This window comes from Aethalodelphis obliquidens, unplaced genomic scaffold (assembly GCF_003676395.1).
Source record: "Aethalodelphis obliquidens isolate GAN/ISIS:26980383/991018 unplaced genomic scaffold, ASM367639v1 scaffold42, whole genome shotgun sequence".
NCBI lineage: Eukaryota > Metazoa > Chordata > Mammalia > Artiodactyla > Delphinidae > Aethalodelphis > Aethalodelphis obliquidens.
Window position 1 is genome coordinate 7,315,786 of NW_020837986.1, and position 22,053 is coordinate 7,337,838.

At 43.4% G+C, this 22,053-nt stretch overlaps 1 protein-coding gene across 4 annotated transcripts in view; it reads right to left on the reverse strand.

The window, feature by feature from the left end:
• Positions 1-22,053, reverse strand: part of DHX35 (DEAH-box helicase 35) — a 70,125-nt gene that overhangs the window by 4,759 nt on the left and 43,313 nt on the right. For 2 of the 4 annotated variants that reach the window (XM_027078306.1, XM_027078308.1), the window contains exons 13-21: positions 19,817-19,941; positions 16,275-16,329; positions 13,207-13,302; positions 11,079-11,173; positions 9,358-9,435; positions 7,711-7,840; positions 3,763-3,844; positions 1,693-1,764; positions 404-515 (exon numbers count right to left, since the gene is read on the reverse strand). In XM_027078306.1, the coding sequence (XP_026934107.1) occupies positions 404-515; positions 1,693-1,764; positions 3,763-3,844; positions 7,711-7,840; positions 9,358-9,435; positions 11,079-11,173; positions 13,207-13,302; positions 16,275-16,329; positions 19,817-19,941 (845 nt within the window). Of the gene's footprint in view, positions 1-322; positions 516-1,692; positions 1,765-3,762; positions 3,845-7,710; positions 7,841-9,357; positions 9,436-11,078; positions 11,174-13,206; positions 13,303-16,274; positions 16,330-19,816; positions 19,942-22,053 lie in introns of those variants that run through there. The other 2 variants (XM_027078305.1, XM_027078307.1) reach the window with 2 other exon arrangements.

Here is a 22,053-nt window from a genome sequence, read left to right on the forward strand (position 1 = left end):
GTTTAAGCTTGCACATGTGTTTACCATCCTGGCGAGGCGATCCTCATCAGAAAATATTTGTGCTGCTTCCTGTGAACACAGTCCAGTGTGACAGAACTTCTTTGGAAATGGTTTAGAAGAGCAGAGGGAGAGAGAAAGAGCTGAAGATACATTCTCTTTTTTCATCGTGTAAGTTGGAGGGATTTATGTTTAAATGCACTTCACCACGAGCAATGGTACGGTGCTTTCACCCAGAACGGTCTGGGACCATGCATGGTAATGGCCTTTCACCCTATGTACCATTGTGGGGTGGGGGGAGGGGACAGCAAGTTTAGGACATTAAACTGGAAAATAAATGTGTATTTCAAAATACAAAGAGGCAGGTAACAGGTGGTTCTGGGGGACAGGCTCGGTTCATTCCTACCGTTCCTTGTTGATAAAAGTGAGGAGCCAGCTCCAATAACCAAGCAGAGTCAATGGCGGTCACATCTCTCATGTAATACTTGGAGGTCTGGATAACTTCATTGTAGATAACCCTGAAACAAGAAGAAAACATGAGCTAATTTCCTGTATCTTATGATGAGAGTCAGAAGCACAACAATTAGAGATGGCGAGTTTTCTCCCCGATCTTTAACGCGTTTCTATCTATTCTGTGCGCCAGGCACTATATTAAACAAATGCATTCATGCTGCTCACTTAAGCCTCACGACCTGAGTGGTGGATACCAGTGTATCCATTTTACAGAGGAGACTCCAAGTCCTACGTGATTTCCAGGACATCTCAGTTATCAGCACAGGACCCTCTGGATCCTTATGCTTTTATTTACAGAACTCTGAACAGAGCCTAACGTATTAGAAAATGCAGAAATAGAAGCAAAGGCTCACTGATTCTGAAAGGAGCTGGGAATTAACTGTAAAGAGACACAAGGGAACTTTCTAGAGAGATGAAAGTATTCTATATCTTACTAGGAGTATGGGTTACGTGGGCAACACAATTGTCAATACTCTTCCAATCTATATAAATTATACTTCTATTAAAAGAGGTTTGCCTGAGGCTGAGGTAACAGACACCAAAGAGCCAAGAAGGTAATCTAAATCCCCAGATTTCAGGAGTGCATATATTAATATAGATATCAGTTTCCAGGGACTCCCCTGGCGGTCCAGTAGTTAAAGACTCCGCACTTCCACTGCAGGGGGCATGGGTTCAGTCCCTGGTCGGGGAACTAAGATCCTGCATGCCACGCTGTATGGCCAAAAAAAAAAAAAGATATCAGTTTCCAGAGCAAGTATTATCTCCTCCCTGAAGCAGCCAGCCCTGACTCTCTGGCACATGAAGTGTCAACCTCAGCCACCTATCGAATACACCCTCTATCAAAGCCTTTCTCCCCAGGTACTGGAACCCACCTGTGTCTGTCAGGCTGTGGGCTGGGACCTGAACTGCTCTCTGCACAGCTGTGCCCAGCGCAAGGACAGAGCACCTAGTCCGTGGGTGAACATGAATGTTTGCTGAGTGGATGAGTGAGCAGAGGAATAAGACCACTGGCTTAAAGGGATCCTTGATAGAGCAGAAATTCTATAGCCGATCACAGTAGAACAAAGTCAGCAAACGTGTACTGGGCGCCTGTACTCCAGGCGCTGGGGACCCAGAGATGAACCAAGAACTAGGCCTTGCCTTCAACACGCTTACGAGGCAGAGGAGCAGGAGGGGGCTTACCAGCGGGGCGGCTTCTCTGCGTAGAGGACCGATGCAGGGTGGATGTGCAATTCATGATCGTCACGGATGGTCCTTGGGAAGCAGAACAATTTTGTCTCAAGTACATTTTCAACACTTACAGCAAGACCTTCCCACAGACGCGTTTAACGTCATCAAAAATGCATGCAGGTTGTACTTCACACAAACAAAACTATTCTCTCCATCTTCTCTTGTGCCCTTTATGATCCCTCCCCCGCTGTCACTCTAGAAATCAAGAATAAATCACATAAAAAAGGGAGAAGAAAAGCAACACATGGGCATTCAAAAAAATAACCGAGAAATACGTTGCTCTGCCTATGTTTATCTTCTGGAGGTTCTCTTTCAAAAACTTCCTTGAGGACAGAAACAATATATACGATTACGTCTATAAACTTTTCTATTAGACAAGGTTAAATAGTAAAGATAAATAGTAAAGACTGTCTAATGGGGGAGACTATAATAGAAAAAAAGAAAGCTCAATATTGGACTATCCACTTCTCTGAGATAATATTTCAAATTCCAACTCAGACTTGATTCAATTTAATTCAAAAAATATTTACCACGCACACAACTACTGGGAAGATGAGCTCACAGGAGAACCTTAGGATGCTGCTGCCCAAACCATACTTACAGAGCGCTTCTGTGGGTGCCAGGGACCTAGGTGCCAGGCAAGTGCCTCAAGGCCATGACCCAGCTAATCTCTGGCGCTGAAATAAAGCCAGCGCCTGGGGTCCTGGCTGTCCTATCAGATGAGTGCCACTGAACTTTGTCTCAAAGGGACCAACCACCATGAAGCCTATTATGTAGCCTGTATTTTTGTTGAGGACACTGGTGAAAGAATTCTGTAAATGCTAGTAGAAATTGCTAATTAATACTCTTGAGGAGAGCGGGGCAATCAAATGACAACAAAATAACGGCACTCACTGGAGAAGATCACACGCCTCTCCAGAGCTGCCTCAAACAGGGACCACTCACCATTGGGAGGGGGAGCTCATACAATGGGCAACAGAATCATGATACTGATAGGCTAGACTACTTGGCCTGGAGTAACAAACAGAACACACTAGAGACAAATGTAAAGTGCTGTACTGAGGATCAAACAGTCAGCTACTAGGATACTAGATGGAGGAGACCTGGCTGCCAAAAAAAAAAACAAAGAAGCCCAGCGCAACACTGGGCTCATTAACAAAGCCCAGTGTCCGGGACGGGACATCATGGTGACTGCAGGATCACAGGACTGTCATATGTTCTGAGGGGGAAAAGCTAATGACAATATATGGAGGAAATCCAAAGACAAGCTGGGGAGAAAGCCTTGTGACTGCTCCCTTATTAAAGAAGAGATCGTCATGATCACTGCGCTTTAAACCGGCTACAATGAAGTTATGAGACTAAAAGGAGCTCAGAAAAGACAGACTAAAAATAACAATTCAAAGAACTGGAACGATTCAGTTAGAGCAAAGAGGCCTAAACTATGCGTTAGCTTCTACCACATTGGAATATACTAGAGGTTATCGGAGGGCATCAATGCTCAGTGATTTTTCTATGCCTAGAAAATGGAACTGGAAGAGACAGGCTGAAATCTGTAGCAGTGGGAGGGGTGGCCAGCACATGAAGAAACACTTGCCAACATTCAAATGTGGCCACTATCTATCTGGGTAGCTGCAGTTCTGCAGATCTCTAACAACATCAGGAACTGCCCAAGGGCAAAAGTAACTTCTCTAGGAAAGATCATCTTCAATGGTTCCCTCTGGTCCTATTATTCTCTGATTAGAATGGAAATATTACCAGCTTGCAGACTGGTGACTGTCATGCTCCTACAACATGTAGATGGGCTGAGTATTTGAGAATCATTTCCATAAAGTTAAGACATTTCACTTAAAGCTATACAGCTAACCTCAATGCATCTTTAGAAAGAGGCATGATACAAATAAAGAAAAATGATTTCATTTCTCTACTTTCCCTGCATGTCACCTTGCTATGGGGTTTGGATTATTTTTAAGATTTCAATGCCTTAAGTGACTTCCCAAATGACTTTACAAAATATCATGTTACCTATAAGCTCCAGTAGAATGAAACCTCGCGGCATTTGCAAAGAATCCGGAAACAATGCACCTCAGAACCGGATCTGGATCACCTACACAAGGTAGCAAACAGAGCGATGGATGAGACTTCTTCTGCCCTATGCTCTGTGTGCCCAGGCCTGTGCCGTGAGGCCCATCCCAGGCTGCTTCGAGCTACCTCGCAACCGTCTCCTGGACGGGTCCCAGCCCCACGCTTCCCAGTGCTGGACACCTGCCCTGGCACCATCTATGGAGGTCCCCACCCTCCCACAATGGCTGCTGAGGGAAATACGCTGGACTGTTCCCTTAACCTGGGGCCCCCAACCCCTCCCCGGGCCACAGACGACAAGACCAAGGCTGAGCACCAGAACCTACAGAGCACTCCACAGGCTGGCCAGTGACCTCGGAACTCCCTTTTAGGAGAGCATTTTGCAGGAATGATGTTCCTTCCATAAGACACAACCTGGGACACTAACACTACAATATTATTTCTGTGATTATAGCTACAGTTTGTAATTCTTCAAAATTTTCAAACATCTCATTTTAATTGGTGGCTGTGTTGCTACAGTAAACATCTTCCAAGGATAAAGCCTGCCCATTTATTAGATGATTTCCACAGGATATATCCACATTATTGTGCAAAATGATAATGTCATCTATATGGCTTATGATATATATTTCATCAATTCTAAGACCCACTCTTTTTTACACTTTAACTCACTGAAATCAGGACAGCAATTGTATTATAATTGGCAGCATTTTTTTCTTTCTTTATGATACATAAAATAATGGTGTGTCTTACAAATGATGGTGTCTTGGATCCAATAAAACATAGTACGTTGGTAAACAGGTTCCCAAAAGGTGGTATAATTTACAAAGCCATCAACAATGTATGAGAATGTCGGTTTCACTGCATTCTTACCAGCAATGTTCTAGCAAAAAGGTACCCCTTCTTTTATTGTACATTTATTTGATTACTGTCTATATTTCTTCTTTTGTGAATTTTCCATTCCATTCCTTTGCCCATTTATCAACTTGGAAACTAGTGGGGTTTTTTTTTCCTTAATATGTTAAACAGGGAATTCCCTGGCGGTCCAGTGGTTAGGACTCTGTGCTTTCACTGCCAAGGGTGCGGGTTCAATCCCTGGTTGGGGAACTAAGATCCCGCAAGCCATGCAGCACAGCCAAAAAAAAAAGCCAGAACATTATTTAAAAATATGTTAAATAAACTCATTCTGTCAAAAAGTTTTTAATTTTTTATCTCATATATGCTGAAAATATTTTTCACTGTTTGCTTTCTTTAACATCTAGAAGTTTTAAATTTGCATGTAATTTATTGAATTTCCATGATTTTCTCTATTGTTCTTCAGCACAGAACTGATCAATCTCAAATCTACATTTCTAACCACAATTTGATCCTAGATTCAGTCCCTTCTCTCCAATTGCCCAAAAGAAATTTCTATGTAGAACGTGCATTGTTATCAGGACGATACCACTTCCAAGGGGTGAAAATGGGCTCCTGAGGGCAGGGCAGAGGGATCGTAGACATTACAATGACTGTGGCCCTCCAGAGCTCAACCTCACCTTACAAAATCTTATCCCTTAGTATTTAATTTCTCTCTTTAGGAAGAGTTCAAATTCAATGTAACTTTTCTCCTGGGTGAGGGGTTCGATAGGGACAGAGTAAAGGGACAAAGGAGGTGATTAAATAGTTAATCCTACTAGGGGATTGTAAGTAGAGAAAAAGTATGTAAGTTAAAGATCACTCAAGAAGGCAGGTTTGCTTAACCACAAAACCGGCTTGCTTAGCAACAAAACCGTGCAAGAGAAGCATGAGACACGCCCCGAAACAATAAAACAATGGTGGAAGGAGACCCACATCCTGCCCAGAGAGCTCAGTATGATAGTGAGTCCTAGGACATGCCTCTCTGCGCACACTAAAAACAAAAATGTAAGCACAGGTGACATTATACTGAAACTTGAGATGATTTACCCTATTTTAGTATATGTTACCGCCTTTTTGCTCATTTCCACTGCGCCATGACAGTCCCAGTTCCACCATGTAGGGACAAAACTCCCTCACCCGACGTGGAGGAGGAGCTGGTGATGGAAGCCTGACGTCTACTCAAGAATGAGGAAGAAGGTGGTCTTCTCCCCCTCCCCACTTTTCCTTTGATTATAATACTGTAGCCCACTAAGTTCTCGGCGTGGCAGCCTCTCGCCCGCCTGCCTGTAAGCCTCACAAGAGTCCTATTCTAATAAATCACTTCTGATCATGTTGCCTCTCACTGAATTCTTTCTGCTCTGGGACATAAAGAACTGGAGCTCCTCAGAGCCCGCCAAGACACATTTCTGCTGTTTCAGGTTGACAATGAAAAACAGGTTAAGAAACAAAGATGCAGATGCACGTTGTCCTCTATCTGCTGGGTGACAGGTGCTTGACCGGCTTCTCCCCAGTTAGTTGCCCCTGTGAGCTTCCTGTTTCTATTGATGACACCAACTCTACCCAACCACCCAGGTTTCAACTCTTCCCTCTCTTGTGAGCTTGGCCATCCATCAATACTCTCTGAGCATCTTATATGCTCCCCTCTCCCAGCACTTGTTTCCACAGTCCTCCCTACCTAGCAAGCCCTTTGCCACTGGTTTCTAATTCAACCAGTAAACTCAACTGGACTTCCGCCACCACTCGTGGCCCACTGTGAGGCCTCCCAGGCCAGAGCCCCAACCTGGATTCCTTCTTCCCTGCATTCCTACTAGAGCCCCCATTGCTGTCCGCCATGATCACTCAAACGCCAACTCCTGTAGCTTCTAAGACGACTGATAATCTCATACTGCAATAGTGGGTCTCTGTAGGAATCTCTCCCTTCACTGCACTGTTTCCTGAGAGTAAGAACTATGTCTTCCTCATCATGTAATTAGTCGCTCTTAATATAAAGGCAAAATAAAGCTCTGGAATAAAGCTGCCTGAGTTCTGATTCCACTGTACACTCACTGCGTGAGACCCTTGTGCAGCAAGTCGCTCGTCTCCTGAGCCCACTTTTCTCATCTGTAGAATGGGGATAACAGCAGCGCGTGTTTCACTGGAGTGTTGTGAGCACTAAATGAATTCACGTATGAAAACACTCACAACACTGCCAGGCCTATTACAGGCGCTTCATAAATGTTAGTGAGCGCTGGTGGTGCTGAGAGTGCGGCTGAGGGCCTGGCACCCAGGAGGTGCTCGAAAGACAACTGCTGAATGGCTGAGCAGACACATCACCCCCTCAAAAGTCTGAGCCACACAGACCTCGCTTCGCTGGTTACCAGCTGTGTTGTCCTGAACTTAAATTAACTTCTTCCTGGGGCCTAACAACTCCTCTGTAAAATGAGGATAACATCACCCACACCTCAGAGTAGGAGATTAAGTAGAGAATATTAAGTAGAACCCCTGCCATGGTGTAACCTAGTGTGTCCTCAGTAGTCACGGTCGCAACTAGAGGCCAGACACTGTGTCTTACACAACTTCCATCGCGCCAGCGCCTGCCTAGGCTAAACGCACGGCACTTACTTTAGTACCACCTGTAACTGAAACTAAAATGCAGTTTATGTGGAATGGCCATAAATGTTGTCCACTTAAGAGTCATTTTTCTTGCAAAGCCTACATGGGATAATTAACCATGTAATGTACAATGATGTGACTGTTAATGATTCTTAAGTGTTGTCAGGGCTTGTTAAATTTTTTCCCAAGAATGGCCCTCAGAAATAAAAATGGACCTCCTTGGGGGAAAGTATGCTACTTTCACATGCAGCTTTTCACCAGCACGGGCAATTCAAAACATGAACCCAGTGTGGGTCCCGAGTACACCGTGCTGCCTCACACCAGCCCAGCCTAACAACTCCAAGAATGCAGCTACACAGAGCAGAGAAAGGGGCGCCACTGGTGGTGGCAGTGTATTCTTACCTTCACTGGATATCTTGGGCACTTGAAACTTGACAAGAAGCTTTTTCAATTGCTCCCTCACTGTCACGGCTCTGACGAGACCCTTGTAATTCAGGAAATGCTCCTGACACCACTGGGAGTTCTTATTGTGCTACAGGACAACCCAGATAGAAGGAGAGTGAGAAGAGCACAGGAAAGTTCTCAACTGAGGCTACGTGGTGGAGGTCATTCATCTCTCTGCCCCCGTTTGCTTACTCAATGGGACAAGATCTTCAGATCATAACGGGCCCTTGTTTGCCCATCTCTCTAAACAGACGTTGACCACCGTGCTCACCACCTGACTGCTCTCCGATCTCACTCTCTGTGCTAAAGGGTAAGTGAGAACTTAGTGACAAGCAGAATTGTTTTTAATCTTAAATACCCATGGGAGTGGCCAACTCTCAGACAGAACCCCTTCCCTGCAGTTCTTTGCAAATCAACGTTCCCTCTCTGGCAGGCTTGAATTTATCACTTTGACAACAGGCAAGTAATACGACACTTGCCAATTTAGAAATAATTTGCAAATTACTATTATTTAATCCCCAAAGTATGATTTTTCTATCAACAGTACTTAGTTTTGTTCTATATTCTGAAGTATGATCATTATATCCTAAATTATTGCTGTGGGAATGTACCTCTGAAATTACAAGCCAGGGAGGAAGGTGTTTTTACGTAAGAAAATATAATTCAAAGAGCACTTTCCCAGAAGGCAACTATAGACTAATGCACTGTAGCCCTGGACCCGCTTTCTACTGGTAGAGGAAGCTGGAAATGGTGCACTGTTTTTGCACAAACGAATTTTAAGCGACTTAATCCACAATTAATAATCTCAATAAGAGATTCGGTTTTCTGAAAACTGTTCATTAACTAAATAATCTCGCTTCAAATCTCTGGGAAAACAAACACTTAGTATTTCTCCCCTTCTAAAAGAAATTATTTAAGAAGTAAAGACGAGATACTGAATATCTGAAATGTCTCATTTCCCCCTTAACATCCTCTCCTTTATATAAGAAGTTTATATATTGTTTTCTTTTCTCATTGCTTTCATCATCATTAGATCTCTCTTTTTAGCGTTTTTTAGTGAGGACTTTAAGCTGTATTATTTGCTCCTAGTTTTACAGACTATTAAGAACAACAAAAATTACCATCACCATGGCTAAATCTGGGTAGGGTATGTAAGTATATGTGGATCCCCGACTAAATGTCTTCTCACAGCTTGTCTGGCAGCTGGAGGAGTGGTGGCTGTGTGAAATCTCAAATTCACGTAGACAGCTTTGAAGATTCAAAACCACAAGTTACTCTCAGCCTCATTTATTTGCAGAAAATATATCAGAACTTCCTATTCAAATGTCGGACAGTGTTGTCCAGGAACATGGGGTGGGTGTGAGATGGAGTGAGGAAAGGGTGAGCCAAGGAAGGCCGAGCCTCTGACCCACTGCTGGGGGCCAGATCGCTATGCAGGGGAAGCAAGAAGCCATCACGGATTAGAAGTTCTGGCAATAATCTAATAGGAAAATAGAGGCCTGTTGGCCATCCTTTTATAAACTACACTTCCGGAATCCTCGCCCCTAGATCACTTCCAGTGGACGGGTGCGCGGAGGGGGCCTTCTGAGTGGCAGCTGTGCTTACCTTGATGAATGCTTCGTACACATTGAGCATGGTAAGATGATCACCCTCTTCCACAGCAAATTTTCGGTGCACTCGAATCTGGAGAGAATAAATGCAATGTTCAGAAGCTGACTCTTCTGAGCCTCTCTTCCTGGAGGCAACATTACACGATGAATAGCTCATGGCTTGTAGAGTCAGAAAGACCTAGTTTGCACCCATCCTGACTCTGCCGTTTCCTCAAAGACCTCAGATTGGTCACTTAACCTTTCTCAGCCTCCATTTCCTTATCTAGAAAATTGGAATATTAAACTTGTGTATCAAGACTGCTATGGGATTAAGATAATCCACCATAAAGTACCTGGCACAGGTGTTAGATAAATATTAGTGCTCTTGTCCCTCTCCTCCTCTATCCAGTCAATATCTTCTCTTTCAGAAGAACTCTTCCCAGCCCCTGAGAGAAAGTAAGCGAAGGGCAAGGGGCCGGCTGTCTGGAGCATGGAAGACACTCTATATTCCTAAGCCACCACGAGCTGCGCAATCCTTTCAGACCCAGTCCCTAAGTTTTTCTTTTTGTGAGATCCTGGGCAATGCCATCTGCTCCCATGGGTTCAAGGAACAGCGTATCCAATATATATACAAGTACACAAATACACTTACTGACTTCAGAATTTGCTCCTTGTATCAAATACCACATAATTCACCTTCCTTCCATTCATTCAGTAACAGATATTTCCTGAGCACCTACTATAGGCCAGGCACTGTTCTATGCATTTGGGATACAACAGTGAATACGACAGTGGTGGGAGAAAAACAACAAACAGGATAAATAAGCAAAATATATAGTATGGTAGGTGGTAAGAACATCTAGAGGAGAGAAATAAAGCAGGGGCAGGGGATGGAGACGGGAGGGGTATATGTTGCAATTTTAGACACAGTGCTTAGAACTTCACTTTCCTTGTCTTGAAAATGAATTTGCCTGTCCTGCGGTTGGATTGTTAAAAAGGCTAATAGAAAAGCAAACAAACAACAGAACCATCCAGGCACGAAAACTTCGTAACCTGCAGCTATGCAACTGTCAGGGAAGATGGTAACGGTCCATAAGGAAGTTTCTCTCCTCCCTGCTACATTCAGCCCTCTGCTTCTGCTTCTTGACTCTTCCAGCAGGAACTGGCGCTGAGCTCATCTTGGGCCTCCCTCCATCAGGACGCCTCACTTCCCCGGTGCTCTGCAACAGTGTAATTTCTCCTTCACCGTCTTTCCAGCATTCACCCTTCCAGTTGTCACAGATGCCTGGGCCTTTGGGAGGACCCTGTCAGCAGCCTGACTTGCCCAGCCTGCTGTGCCCTGGCACTGACTCCTTATATCACTAACGTGCCCACCAAGGTTGCTCTCAGAGCAGCCTTTAAAGAAAAAAAAACTTCCCTTAGGAAGTCAGTAGGACAATGGTTAAGATTTGGGGCTTTGGACTGTGAAAGGCAACTTCCATCAATTCTGGCTGTGCAACCATGCATAAGTTACCTAAATTTTCTGTGCCTCCATCTCTAAAACTGATGATAGTAGTACCTCCCCCCCCAGGTCCACGGTGAAGATAAAATGACATGACGCACGTAAAATGTTTGGCACAATGTCAGGCACACAGTTAACCCTCAAAACATAAGCTGCTCTGTCACCAGCAGTTCCTGGGAAGTTTTAACAAAAGAAAGCCCAAAGTGAGCAAGACTCGAATGAACAGTCGGACTTACAGCCTGAGACTTCTGGTTTGAGGGGACCACAAAGACATTCTGGATCTGCATCATGGCGGCAATGCTTAGAATTTCCTGAGAACAGCCAAAATTTCCTATAAACCAAAAAGCATGTCTGATTTCAAACATACGATATGTCAGTGAGAAGATGTTTTCTGACATTTTCCTTACACCACATTGTAAACTAAGATCATCTATTTACACGTAGCTTGATTTTTAAAGCTTGTAACATATAAACACTTCACCCTGCCAAATGGGATGTCCTATACACGGTCCAGATGGAAGGAGGCCTGGAAGGACCCCACTCCGCGGTGGCCACACCGAGGGACTCTGCTGTGAGGCTCAATGGGGGCCAGCTTGGCCCTATCACTAGGGCGGGTCAGCTCCACACCTGCTCCCTACTCAGTGTGGACACCTAGAATCCTGGCAGAAAGCCTGAGAGGGAGAGGGGGCCGGGAATACGGGGCCTGTGTCCCTCGTGCTGTCCCTCTGCTCCTGGACCCTTTTAAGAGGTGGCCTCCCTCTCGGTAGGGCTCATTTCAGCCGGCAAGCCCGAGGCATAACTAGACCAGGGAAGCACGCTGTGGGCTGCAGCTGCTGCCACCTGGACACGGAGTCTGCGGCAATCAGCCCCCCGGGGCATCAGACAGAGAGCGCGAACGGTGCCGCATGCTCCCCGCAGCTTCTGGCCTCGTGAGTGACCTACTTCCCCAGTCCCAAGCTTAGAATCCTGCTTCTCAGTGTAAGCCTGATTGCTCCAAAACACAATTACAGCTAACTTTCACCATGCTTAGTCTGACATGCAGCTTTGTCTGTTGCCAGTGAATATAAAGTTAGACAAAAGCAAGAAACAATGAGTATTTCCCTTCTCTAGGCTACTGAGGAGGGGGGAGCACAGGGAAGTGTGTGCCAAACCATAGTCTCTAGAGCAGCGGTCCCCAACCTTTTTGGCACCAGGGACAAGTTTCATGGAAGACAATTTTCCACAGACTGGGGAGGGGCATGGGACGGCTCAATGCAAGCGATGGGCTGCGGCAGATGAAGCTTTGCTCGCTCGCCCGCGCTCACCTCCTGCTGTGTGGCGCCGTTCCTAACTGGCCTCAGACGGGTACCAGTCCGTGGCCCGGAGGTTGGGGACCCCTGCTCTAGATGATTTTGACTTCTAAGTATTAGAAGATCTCCAGGTTATACACTTTTATCCCTTAACTCATATTCTCACAAAAATCTGAAGGTGTCGGAGAAGCTGGGACCCTTGTGCCTTGGTGGTGGGAATACAAAATGGTGCAGCCACTGTGGAAGACGGTGCAGTGGTTCCTCAAAAAATTAAACATAGAATTATCAGATGATCCAGCAATTCCACTCTAAGTATACACCTCAAAGAAGTGAAAGCAGGGACTCAAACACATACTTGCACACCCATGTTCATAGCAGCATTATTCACAATAGTCAAAAGGTGGCGGCTCCCTGGGTGTCCACCAACAGATGAATGGTCTATCCATACAATGGAATATTATTCAGCCTTTAAAAAGAAATTTTGACACATGCTACAACATAAATGAACCTTGAAGACATTATTATACCAAGTGAAAAAGTCAGTCACAAAAGGACAAATACTGTATGATTCTACTTCTATGAGGTTCCTAGCATAGTCAAATTTCATAGAGACAGAAGGCAGAACGGTGGCTGCTGGGGCTGGGGGACGACAGAATGGGGAGTTAGTGCTCAATGGGTACAGAGCTCCAGTTTGAAAAAAATGAAGAAGTTCCAGAGACAGACGGTGGTGGTGGCTGAACAATAACGTGAATGTACTTAATGCTACAGAACTGCACACTCAAAAATGATTAACATGGTAAATTTTATGTTCTGTATGTTATACCACAAATTTTTTTTAAATCCCTGTTAAAAAAAAATCAGGTGTCAGTACTAGACCCACAGGAAACAAACAAAAGTGTTTACTGAATTAATGACGACTGACCTTGAATCACGAGTTAGCCACATGCCCCAAACCTTAGCTGAAAGCTCCTTCACTGCTCAAAATGTATTGTGCTCTCTTCCCCAGGGTGCACAGAATTTGGGAAACAACTCCCAGACAAAATAAAATCATTGAGGACTGTTGGTCTCCACCTACCTGATTCAAGCAGCATTTTTGCAAACATGGGATTCAAAGGAAACTCTGCTATCCTCATGCCAAGCGGCTCAGTTAGGCGACAGTCTTTGTCCAGCCCTGCCGTAAGAACAGCAACAAAAAGCAGAAGGCATGTACCATGGTGCTGGAAGATACACAGTTGTTGGGAGAATAAAAGATGATGTATGCTAAACAAAGGTATCCAACCTCAACCTGACCCAGAGTGCTGTTACAATAAAAGAAGAAAAGAGTTCCTCAGCGCTCTTGAATGCTCAATTTTGAAAAACTGATCCTTCTGATGGCCTCTATGCAAGGACTTAATTATAAGGAAATGGCCTCACAGCCTCCTCCTGCCCCCACCCTCCCCTGGTCCCACTCCTCCCCAGAGACTGCTCTTTCCAAGGGACCGACAACCAGACAGTGCCAAACACAAAGGGCACTTTCCTTAGGGTCCCCAGCAGCCTTTGACTCTGCTGACCACAGCTCCTTAGAAACACTCTTCCCCAGCTTCCATGATTCCCCACTCCCCTGCTTCTCTGCCACCTCTCCTGCTGTTCTCTGCATCACCTCTGGACCTTTTTCTGAGAGGCCACAGATGTCCCAGGCCTCTCAGAAATTTGTGAGCAATTACAAAGCTGATGACTGAGTCTAAACACACGCCCGGCTCTCTCTTTGGTGCCAACACCAGAACTGTTTATCCAACTGCCTCCTGGGCTGTTTGCTGAACTGGGCTGACTCCTTCAATTCCTCACATCCCTCCTTGCCTCTTTACCAATAGCCAATTTTGAGGTAGTGGATTCCCAAGATAGAGACTCTCGTTTTACTATGGTTTAGACTATTCCCAAGATGGAGCATTAAAACACCTGCTGCAGACCTCAGGGCAAGACAGAAAAGGTCATTTCTCTTCTGTTCCCATATAATCATCTCTTTGAAGGTGATAATTCAGCTTATAAATAAATTTAAGTTGGGTGTTCCCCTCTACCTTTTCCAGCTTAGTTAGATCAGTGAAGACATTTTAAATATTTTAAATTTCATTCTGTTTGGAGGAAAATCAGTCCAAATGAAAAACTTCTAAATAGTGGATATTCTCTCATACACATTTCAGATTATCCCAGGAGACTTTGCTTTCAAGTTCCTATCACATGCTTGAGAACAGAGGATGGAAACCTTTTCTGGCGTATGCTCACTCAGGGCTGATGTGATATAGACCCTAAAGGCCTTTTAAATCATTGAAGATTTTTTTTAATCAATAGTTGGCTATTCCTTCACAGGAAGGTATCATAAATATAATGAAGACGGACCCCTACCTCACCCTATACAAAAAAATTAACTCAAAATGGATCACAGACCTACTAAACATAAGAACTGAAACTACAAAAACTCTTCAAAGAAAACCTAGGAGAGATCTTCATGCCCAAGGATTAGGAAATGATTTCTTAGGTAAGACACCAAAAGCACAAGCAATGAAAGAAAAAATACATAAACAGAACCACATAAAAACTTAAAACTTTTGTATTACCAACAATACCATCAAGAAAGTGAAAAGCCAACCCACAGAATGGGAGGAATATTTACAATCACAGATCTGATAAGAAACGTGTATCCAGTATATATAAAGAACTCCTCCAACTCGATAATAAAAAGACAACACCCCAAGTAAAAATGAACAAAGGATTTGAATAGACATTTCTCCAAAAAAGATATACAAATAGCCAATAAGCATACGAAAAAGTACTCAGCATCATCAGTCATTAGGGAAATACAAACCAAAATGGCGAGACACCACTTCATACCCACCAGGATGGCGACAGTACATAAAACAGATAATAACAAGCATGGGCAACCCGTCATTACGTGGAGAAACTGGAACCCTCACACACTGCTGGTAGAAGGTCCACCAAAAACTTGTACGTGGATACTTACAGCAGCATTATTTATATTAGTCAAAAAGGGGAAACAATCTAAATGTTCATCAACTGATAAATGAATAAGAATAATAAGTGGTATATCGATACAATGGAATATTATTCGGCAATAAAAAGAAATGAAGTATCAATACTGCTACAACATAGATAAATCTTGAAAACATCATGCTGAATGAAAAAAGCCAATCACAAAAGACCACATACTATGTGATTCCATTTATATGAAATGTCCAGAATAGGCAAATCTATAGAGATAGGAAGTATATTAGCGGTTGCCTAGGCTGGGATGGGGGAGAGGGAATGGGGAGGGAGGGCTATTGGGTTCAGGGTTTCTTTTTTGGGTGATGAAAATGTTCTAAATGTTCTAAACTTGTAGTGATGGTTGCACAACCCTGTAAATATACTAAAAAGCACTGAACTGTACATTTTAAATGGGTAAATTTTACAGCATATGAATTATACTTCAATAAAGATGTTGAGAACCAAAAAAAAAAAAAGAGAGAAAGAAAGAATCTCAAAGAACAAAACCTCCACTGAAATTTAATACTGAACTGGATATTATATTCACCTGAGGCAACATTCACAGAAAAGACACAAACTTCCTGAAGAGGTAAATTCAGGCCACAGTTTTCTCTATCTTAAGGTAAATACCACATTTTCAAACAAGAGAATAGAAGTTCCTCCATAACATGGTGTTTCCTTGCCCAAACAATACCACAGCCTGGTATTCTACCCGATTCTCCACAGGGAACTCCAGGAGTGGAAGGAAGGGGAGTTAGGGAGAGAACACAGGGCCAGATTTCAGAATGGGGTCGAGGGACAGAGGAAAAGGCGCAGAGAGGTAACATGTGAAATACTGGTAGAGAATCTTCCAGATGTCTCTTGGAAGTGTAGCTGTGGCGATGGTTATTAATAGCTTCTGACGTACTGACACAGGCTTTATAAATTCATTGTCACGACTGGACTTCATTAATCACCATCCCACCTTCTTATTTGGATGAGCTTACGTGTCACTAAGAGGACCATACATATAGGGAGAATCAATCCCAGCCTTGAAGATACTAAGAGCCCTAGCGTGAATACAACCTAACTAATATCACATATTAATAAACAGATAAGAAAACACAGAATAAGAGACAGGCATACCTCCCAGAGCATAGAGTAACTCCAACGCCTGAACCATCGACTGTGCTGGAGGGGGCTGTAAAAAACATAAAAACCCTCCTAAGTTAACTTCATCAGGTAACAGCCATAATAATGTGACTTTCCTGCTCAATCCACTCTTCTCTCTAACATGCCCGAGACTTCCCAACCTCCATGCTTCTACTCTTGAAATGTCCTTCCTCTCCCTCTCAGCACCCTTAGTACTATTTGGTCTTTAATCTCAGCTTGGCTAAACATTTCCTTTGAAGCTTTCCCTCATGCTCCCCTCCATCAGAAGCGATGGGTTCTTACCTTGAACTACCTCTTTGCTTTCCCTAAGCTTTCATCAAACATCTCTAGTTTTTACTTCGTGTCTCAGCCTTCTAAGAAGCCCCATGATACTGCAGTAGTGGTGGATGATTCATCTTTGCATCACCCACAGCCCTGCCCCAGGCCCTGCCTATAGGGGGCAACTGACATCGGTTAAATTTGAATTCCTGAAAAGAGAATGCCAGACAATTTGGAGCTAAGCAAAGCTGATATTGTGACCTTCAGTCTGAGTCTCTGGATCCTTACTATGTTCTTTCCTTCCACGCGCCTTTACTGGCGTCTACTGAGTACCAAGCATCATTACTATCGTCCTCTGAATTATTTCATCTATAAGCCACATAATGAAATTATAGTCCTTTTGCAAACTGCGTAGTTTTTTTTTCTCAAATGCATTCACAACAAATGTATTTTAAGTATCACGCTGTTTTAGTTCAATTTTACAGATGAGGAAAGTGAATAACAAAAAGTAAAAGACATTTGAACAAGATCCTAGAGGCAGTTGGTGGCAAAGTCAGAGACTGAATTCAGGTCTCATTCTTTCCACTCTACCCCACCCACTGACTGCCAAGGAACAGAGCTGTACTTCTCAAAGTTGTGCTGACTGCATGCACACACAGATGAGGGTAGGAACGAGACCTGATTCACTATACACTGGGGATTCAACAAATCGCTGTTGACTAAATCATATAATTGATTCACTAGCCTTTCCTCAGTGCCCACAACATCCTACTTTACAAACAGGCAACATACACACAGCACCTAAATAGAGGAGCTTAACCCCTCTGGGATCTTTTATTACACTGAGATTACATGAATAATGGATAGCTCAAGCACTGAATGTGGTTCTGAATAATTACAGAACAAAACAGGCTCTCTTCGACTCCTTTCAATCCTTGGCCCTGTTTCCAGTCAATCAGCAAGCCCAATGAATTCTGCTCTTTGAATTCATCATCAATCAAAACAACCCACACTTTTACCCACCCCCTTCTCCAATCACATCCAGAGTATTCTCACCTCAACACACATTTACTAGTATTTCTCTATGGCCTCATCTGATTCGGGACCATATGCAAACGCTGTTTTAATGTAGTTGGAAGGACTGTGTGTGTATAATTTTAGCTTGTTTTTCTCACTGCCTGCTTTCCTGTTCCCTCTGTTTCTTGTACCCATGGACACTTCACAGCAAATACCCTGGGACAACTGCATACTATTCTGACAAGGTCATACACTGTGAAATAAGCAACTTTCTTACTACTGGGTAGTTGAGTTCTTTTAGTTCTTTGCTTCTGTAATCATCACTGCTAAATATACAAAATTATATGTATCCTGTGATTTCAACTGTGAAAAAACACGATTTCAGGAGGAAATAACCAGAAGGCAATATATGAAGATGAGTGTATATGTATTTTCCTCATTTTTCAGTTGTCTGAAAGTTTATGATTTCCGTTATTATATTTTTAATTTAATATAAAATGATACTATAAACATTATCCTACATGTAAGTTCTTTGTTTCTTTTGAATTATTTTTTTCAGGAGAAAATTCCCTGAGAAGAAATACCAGGCATTTCTACAGCTCATAAAATAATGTCAGAAAGTCCTCCATGAGGACTGAAACAGAATATAAAACCACTTTCCCCAAACTGTGTCAGCTTCGGATTTTACCATTTTTCCTTATGTTTGATCATTCAATTAATGTACAGTGGTACAGCTATTTCAACTTGCATTTATCTCTCCTAGAGAAGCCAAACATGTTCTAACGTTAGTTACTATTTGTGCTGTTCCCTTTCCTTTAGCTTTTTCTTTAGTGAGTATTCGATGTATTCACAAGGACGTTTGAAAACTCTATAGTTTTTGAGACACTGATCTGTCCTTTTTGCCCTTATGTTTTCCTTTAATCTGAGATGTGGAGCTTTTCATAAGCTTTTGATTTGCATATGCTGTTCACCTTTCTGTATAATTTCTTGTACTATATACCAACATTCAAAGCGTATATTTTCTCCATACTTATGAGAAATAAGTATGTTTTCTTTGGGAGAGCAGATGATATTGTTATATTCTCTTCTTTCATTTGCCTAGTTTATCATGACATGGTACATTAGGGACTTTAGCACCCAGGAATCTAGCCTTGTTACACATCATATACCAACAGAGTTGGGATATAATAAGGAGTTAAAAATGCAAGCTTTGAAATCATAAAAATTCAAGAAGAAAACATGAGTGAATATTTATTAACTGACCTAGATATGGGGAAATGCTTCATAAGCACAAGAGTAACAGAAGAAATCACAGCGGTAAAGATGGAAAGATATTACTATCTTTGCTTAAATGGCTGCACATAAACAAACAATAAAATACAATACAATCAGAAGAACTTTGCAAGAAATACTATAGACAAAGGTTAATGTGTTTAATAGTTAACGGACTCTTAATCACTAATAAACACTAATTCTAACAGATAAATGGATTATCTGTTAGATAAGATTATGTCGATTTCTTCTTATATTTCAGAAGAAATATAAAGTGGCCAATAATTTTTTTTTAATCTTATGAGAAATCAAAAAAGATACAGATAATATTTTTCCTCCTTCCCCCCACCAAATCAAATTAGCAAAACTCTAAAAGAAAATAACATGGCATGATAGGGGTACAGTGAGTCAGGCATTCATGCACTGCTGGAGTTTATACCTGTAAAGGAATTCAGCCTTCTATCAAGGATCTATGAAATGACCATGGCCCTCTGACCCAATAATCCTACTCCTGGAAACTGACCTTGGGAAATAATCAGAAATGCAATCAGCCATAGGGACTTTCCCTGCAGCTCTACCAGAGCCCTCTTGGCTCCCCCAATCATGACATTTGGGCACCTAGGCCTACACACACACTCCTGCCCTGGATAACTCCACCTCTCCCGACCTGCTGAGATCCCACTTGGGTTTCAGGTCTCACCTCAGACATGACTAACTGGGCTGCGGGCCTTTCCTTTGTCTCTCAGAGTACAGGGCCCAGGCACTGTCATTACCCACTTACTTGTCTCTCTCCCCCAACAGACAAGAACAGAATTGTGTCAGCCTTGTCTGGCTATATTCCCTTGAACCCTGCACACAACACACGAGCTAAGTGAAAAAACCCAGAAAGGCAGCACGCTCTGTATCAATGTCCTGACACTCCCCTGGGAGCACTCTGGCCTCCCAGACAGACAGAAGGCAGGACTTACCGACATGAAGTGGAACCTGAGAACGTTGTCGATCCCCAGTGCTTTCAGCTGCAGGATGACAGGGGCCAGATTGCTCCGCTGCATCTCAGGAACGGTGGATTGAGGCAGCTGGTCAAAGGCTTCCTCTAAGGATAAGAAAAGAGAACTGTTTGAGATCAAATGTCACAATCAAATGCAATCATTATGCCAAAGGAACAGTTCTCCTTCTCTAACTTTAATGAGAGGCTCTAGGAGCCTAGGCTCAGATGCATATGATATTGTGATATAAAGTTGTTTCCTGTTTAGGAAAGATCCTTCTATTTTTTTAAATACCTTAGATTAATACATTTGAACAATATATCTTTATAAAAGTTTCTCCTTTTACTTTAGAATGCTTTTTAAAATGTGCTTCTTGGACTTCCCTGGTGGCGCAGTGGTTAAGAATCTGCCTGCCTATGCAGGGGACACGGGTTCAAGCCCTGGTCCGGGAAGATCCCACATGCCGCGGAGCAACTAAGCCCATGCACCACAACTACTGAGCCTGCGCTCTAGAGCCCACGAGCCACAACTACTGAGCCCGCATGCCACAACTATGGAAGCTGGCGTGCCTAGAGCCCATGCTCCGCAAAAGATAAGCCACCACAACGAGAAGCCCGTGCACCGCCACGAAGAGTAGCCCCCGCTCGCCACAACTAGAGAAAGTCCGGACGCAGCAACGAAGACCCCATGCAGCCAAAAATTAATTAATTAATTAAAATAAAATGTGCTTCTTGTTAGCAAAACATTAAATCAAAGCAACAAGTATTTGCTGAATCACTATGGGTGGCCAATTGCCATTCCCTCTGCTTGGGATGGAGTACGTTAAGCAGGCCAGAACTACACATAAGAGCAAAGAACTGTTTCAAGATAAATCACCAAATATAACCAGAACACAAGCAAAGTATCTCCAAAATATAAAAACATGACCAAACCTTGTAAACAGCAAAATTTGTCCAAATCTAACTTTCTAAATTGAGCCAGGCACACACATCACTCCCAGAATCTGATGCTGCCCCAAACAGATTAATGAATGCTTACATGCACCATCAGGAACAAAAGGTGTCCTCAAACACCTTTTGAGGAAAAAGCACCATCAGGTTCAGAGGTGCCAAGATGGGAGGGGCAGGAGAGGGGAGAGGAAGGAAAGAGGCTCTGGGAAGCCTTTTTATAAAAGCTACATAAAAAGGGTGGGGAGGGCTTCCCTGGCGGCGCACTGCTTGAGAGTCCGCCTGCCGATGCAGGGGACACGGGTTCGTGCCCCGGTCCAGGAAGATCCCACATGCCGCGGAGCGGCTGGGCCCGTGAGCCATGGCCGCTGAGCCTGCGCGTCCGGAGCCTGTGCTCCGCAACGGGAGAGGCCCACGTACCGCAAAAAAAAAAAAAAAAAAAAAGCATGGGGAAAAGACAGGTAGGAAGAGATTAAATCCTTTTTGTGTATATTCAGAAAGCTTAAGGATCACATAGAGGAGGATTATATACACAGTCCTCCCACATCAGTCAACACTTTAACTGTGCACACCCTCTTTCACACAATGGTGGCTCAACTTCCATTCAGATCATAAATCTTCAGTTAACTAGAGAAAAAAAATCAGAACAAAACAAAAGGTGTCATGAAGAAATAGCACCACCACTGAAGGACTTCAGAAAGCTTTAATTTGAGAAAACAGACAATAAATACTCTGTGAACTGACTGATACAAATTGCCAAATGCTTGGGTCTACTTGGAAGGTTCTGGGTAACAGGCAACAGCAGGAAGTTCCAAATGGGATATTCCCTTCAAGTTGCAAGAGTGTTTGGGGGATAGCCTTTTGGTAGGATAACCGCATTTTCCAAGCACACTGCTGACCAAGGCAGAAACAAAGTTATCAGATAAGAGGACGATCCTGCTGAGAAGACGCTCACAGGAAGTAGGTGCTTCCTAAGAGTTCATTGACACTCAGTTAAACTCTACTGAGAACTCAAGTACACAAGGCATTGGGCCAAGAGCTGCAGGAGCTGTAGGCCAATGGCTCTTGAGAAGTTTCAGTGATTCAAAGGGGCCTGGGACCAAGAGGAGGAACAGGCTAGGTCCCAGTGAGGGGTCCTCCCAAAGAGAAATGGAGGCAGAGGGAAGAAGGAAGGACAGCTGGTGGGAGAAGGCATTTGAGGGCACTGACATGTGAGGGAGGATTTCAAGGATAAGGAGGATCTGTTGGGCAGAGGAAACAGCCCATGGAAAG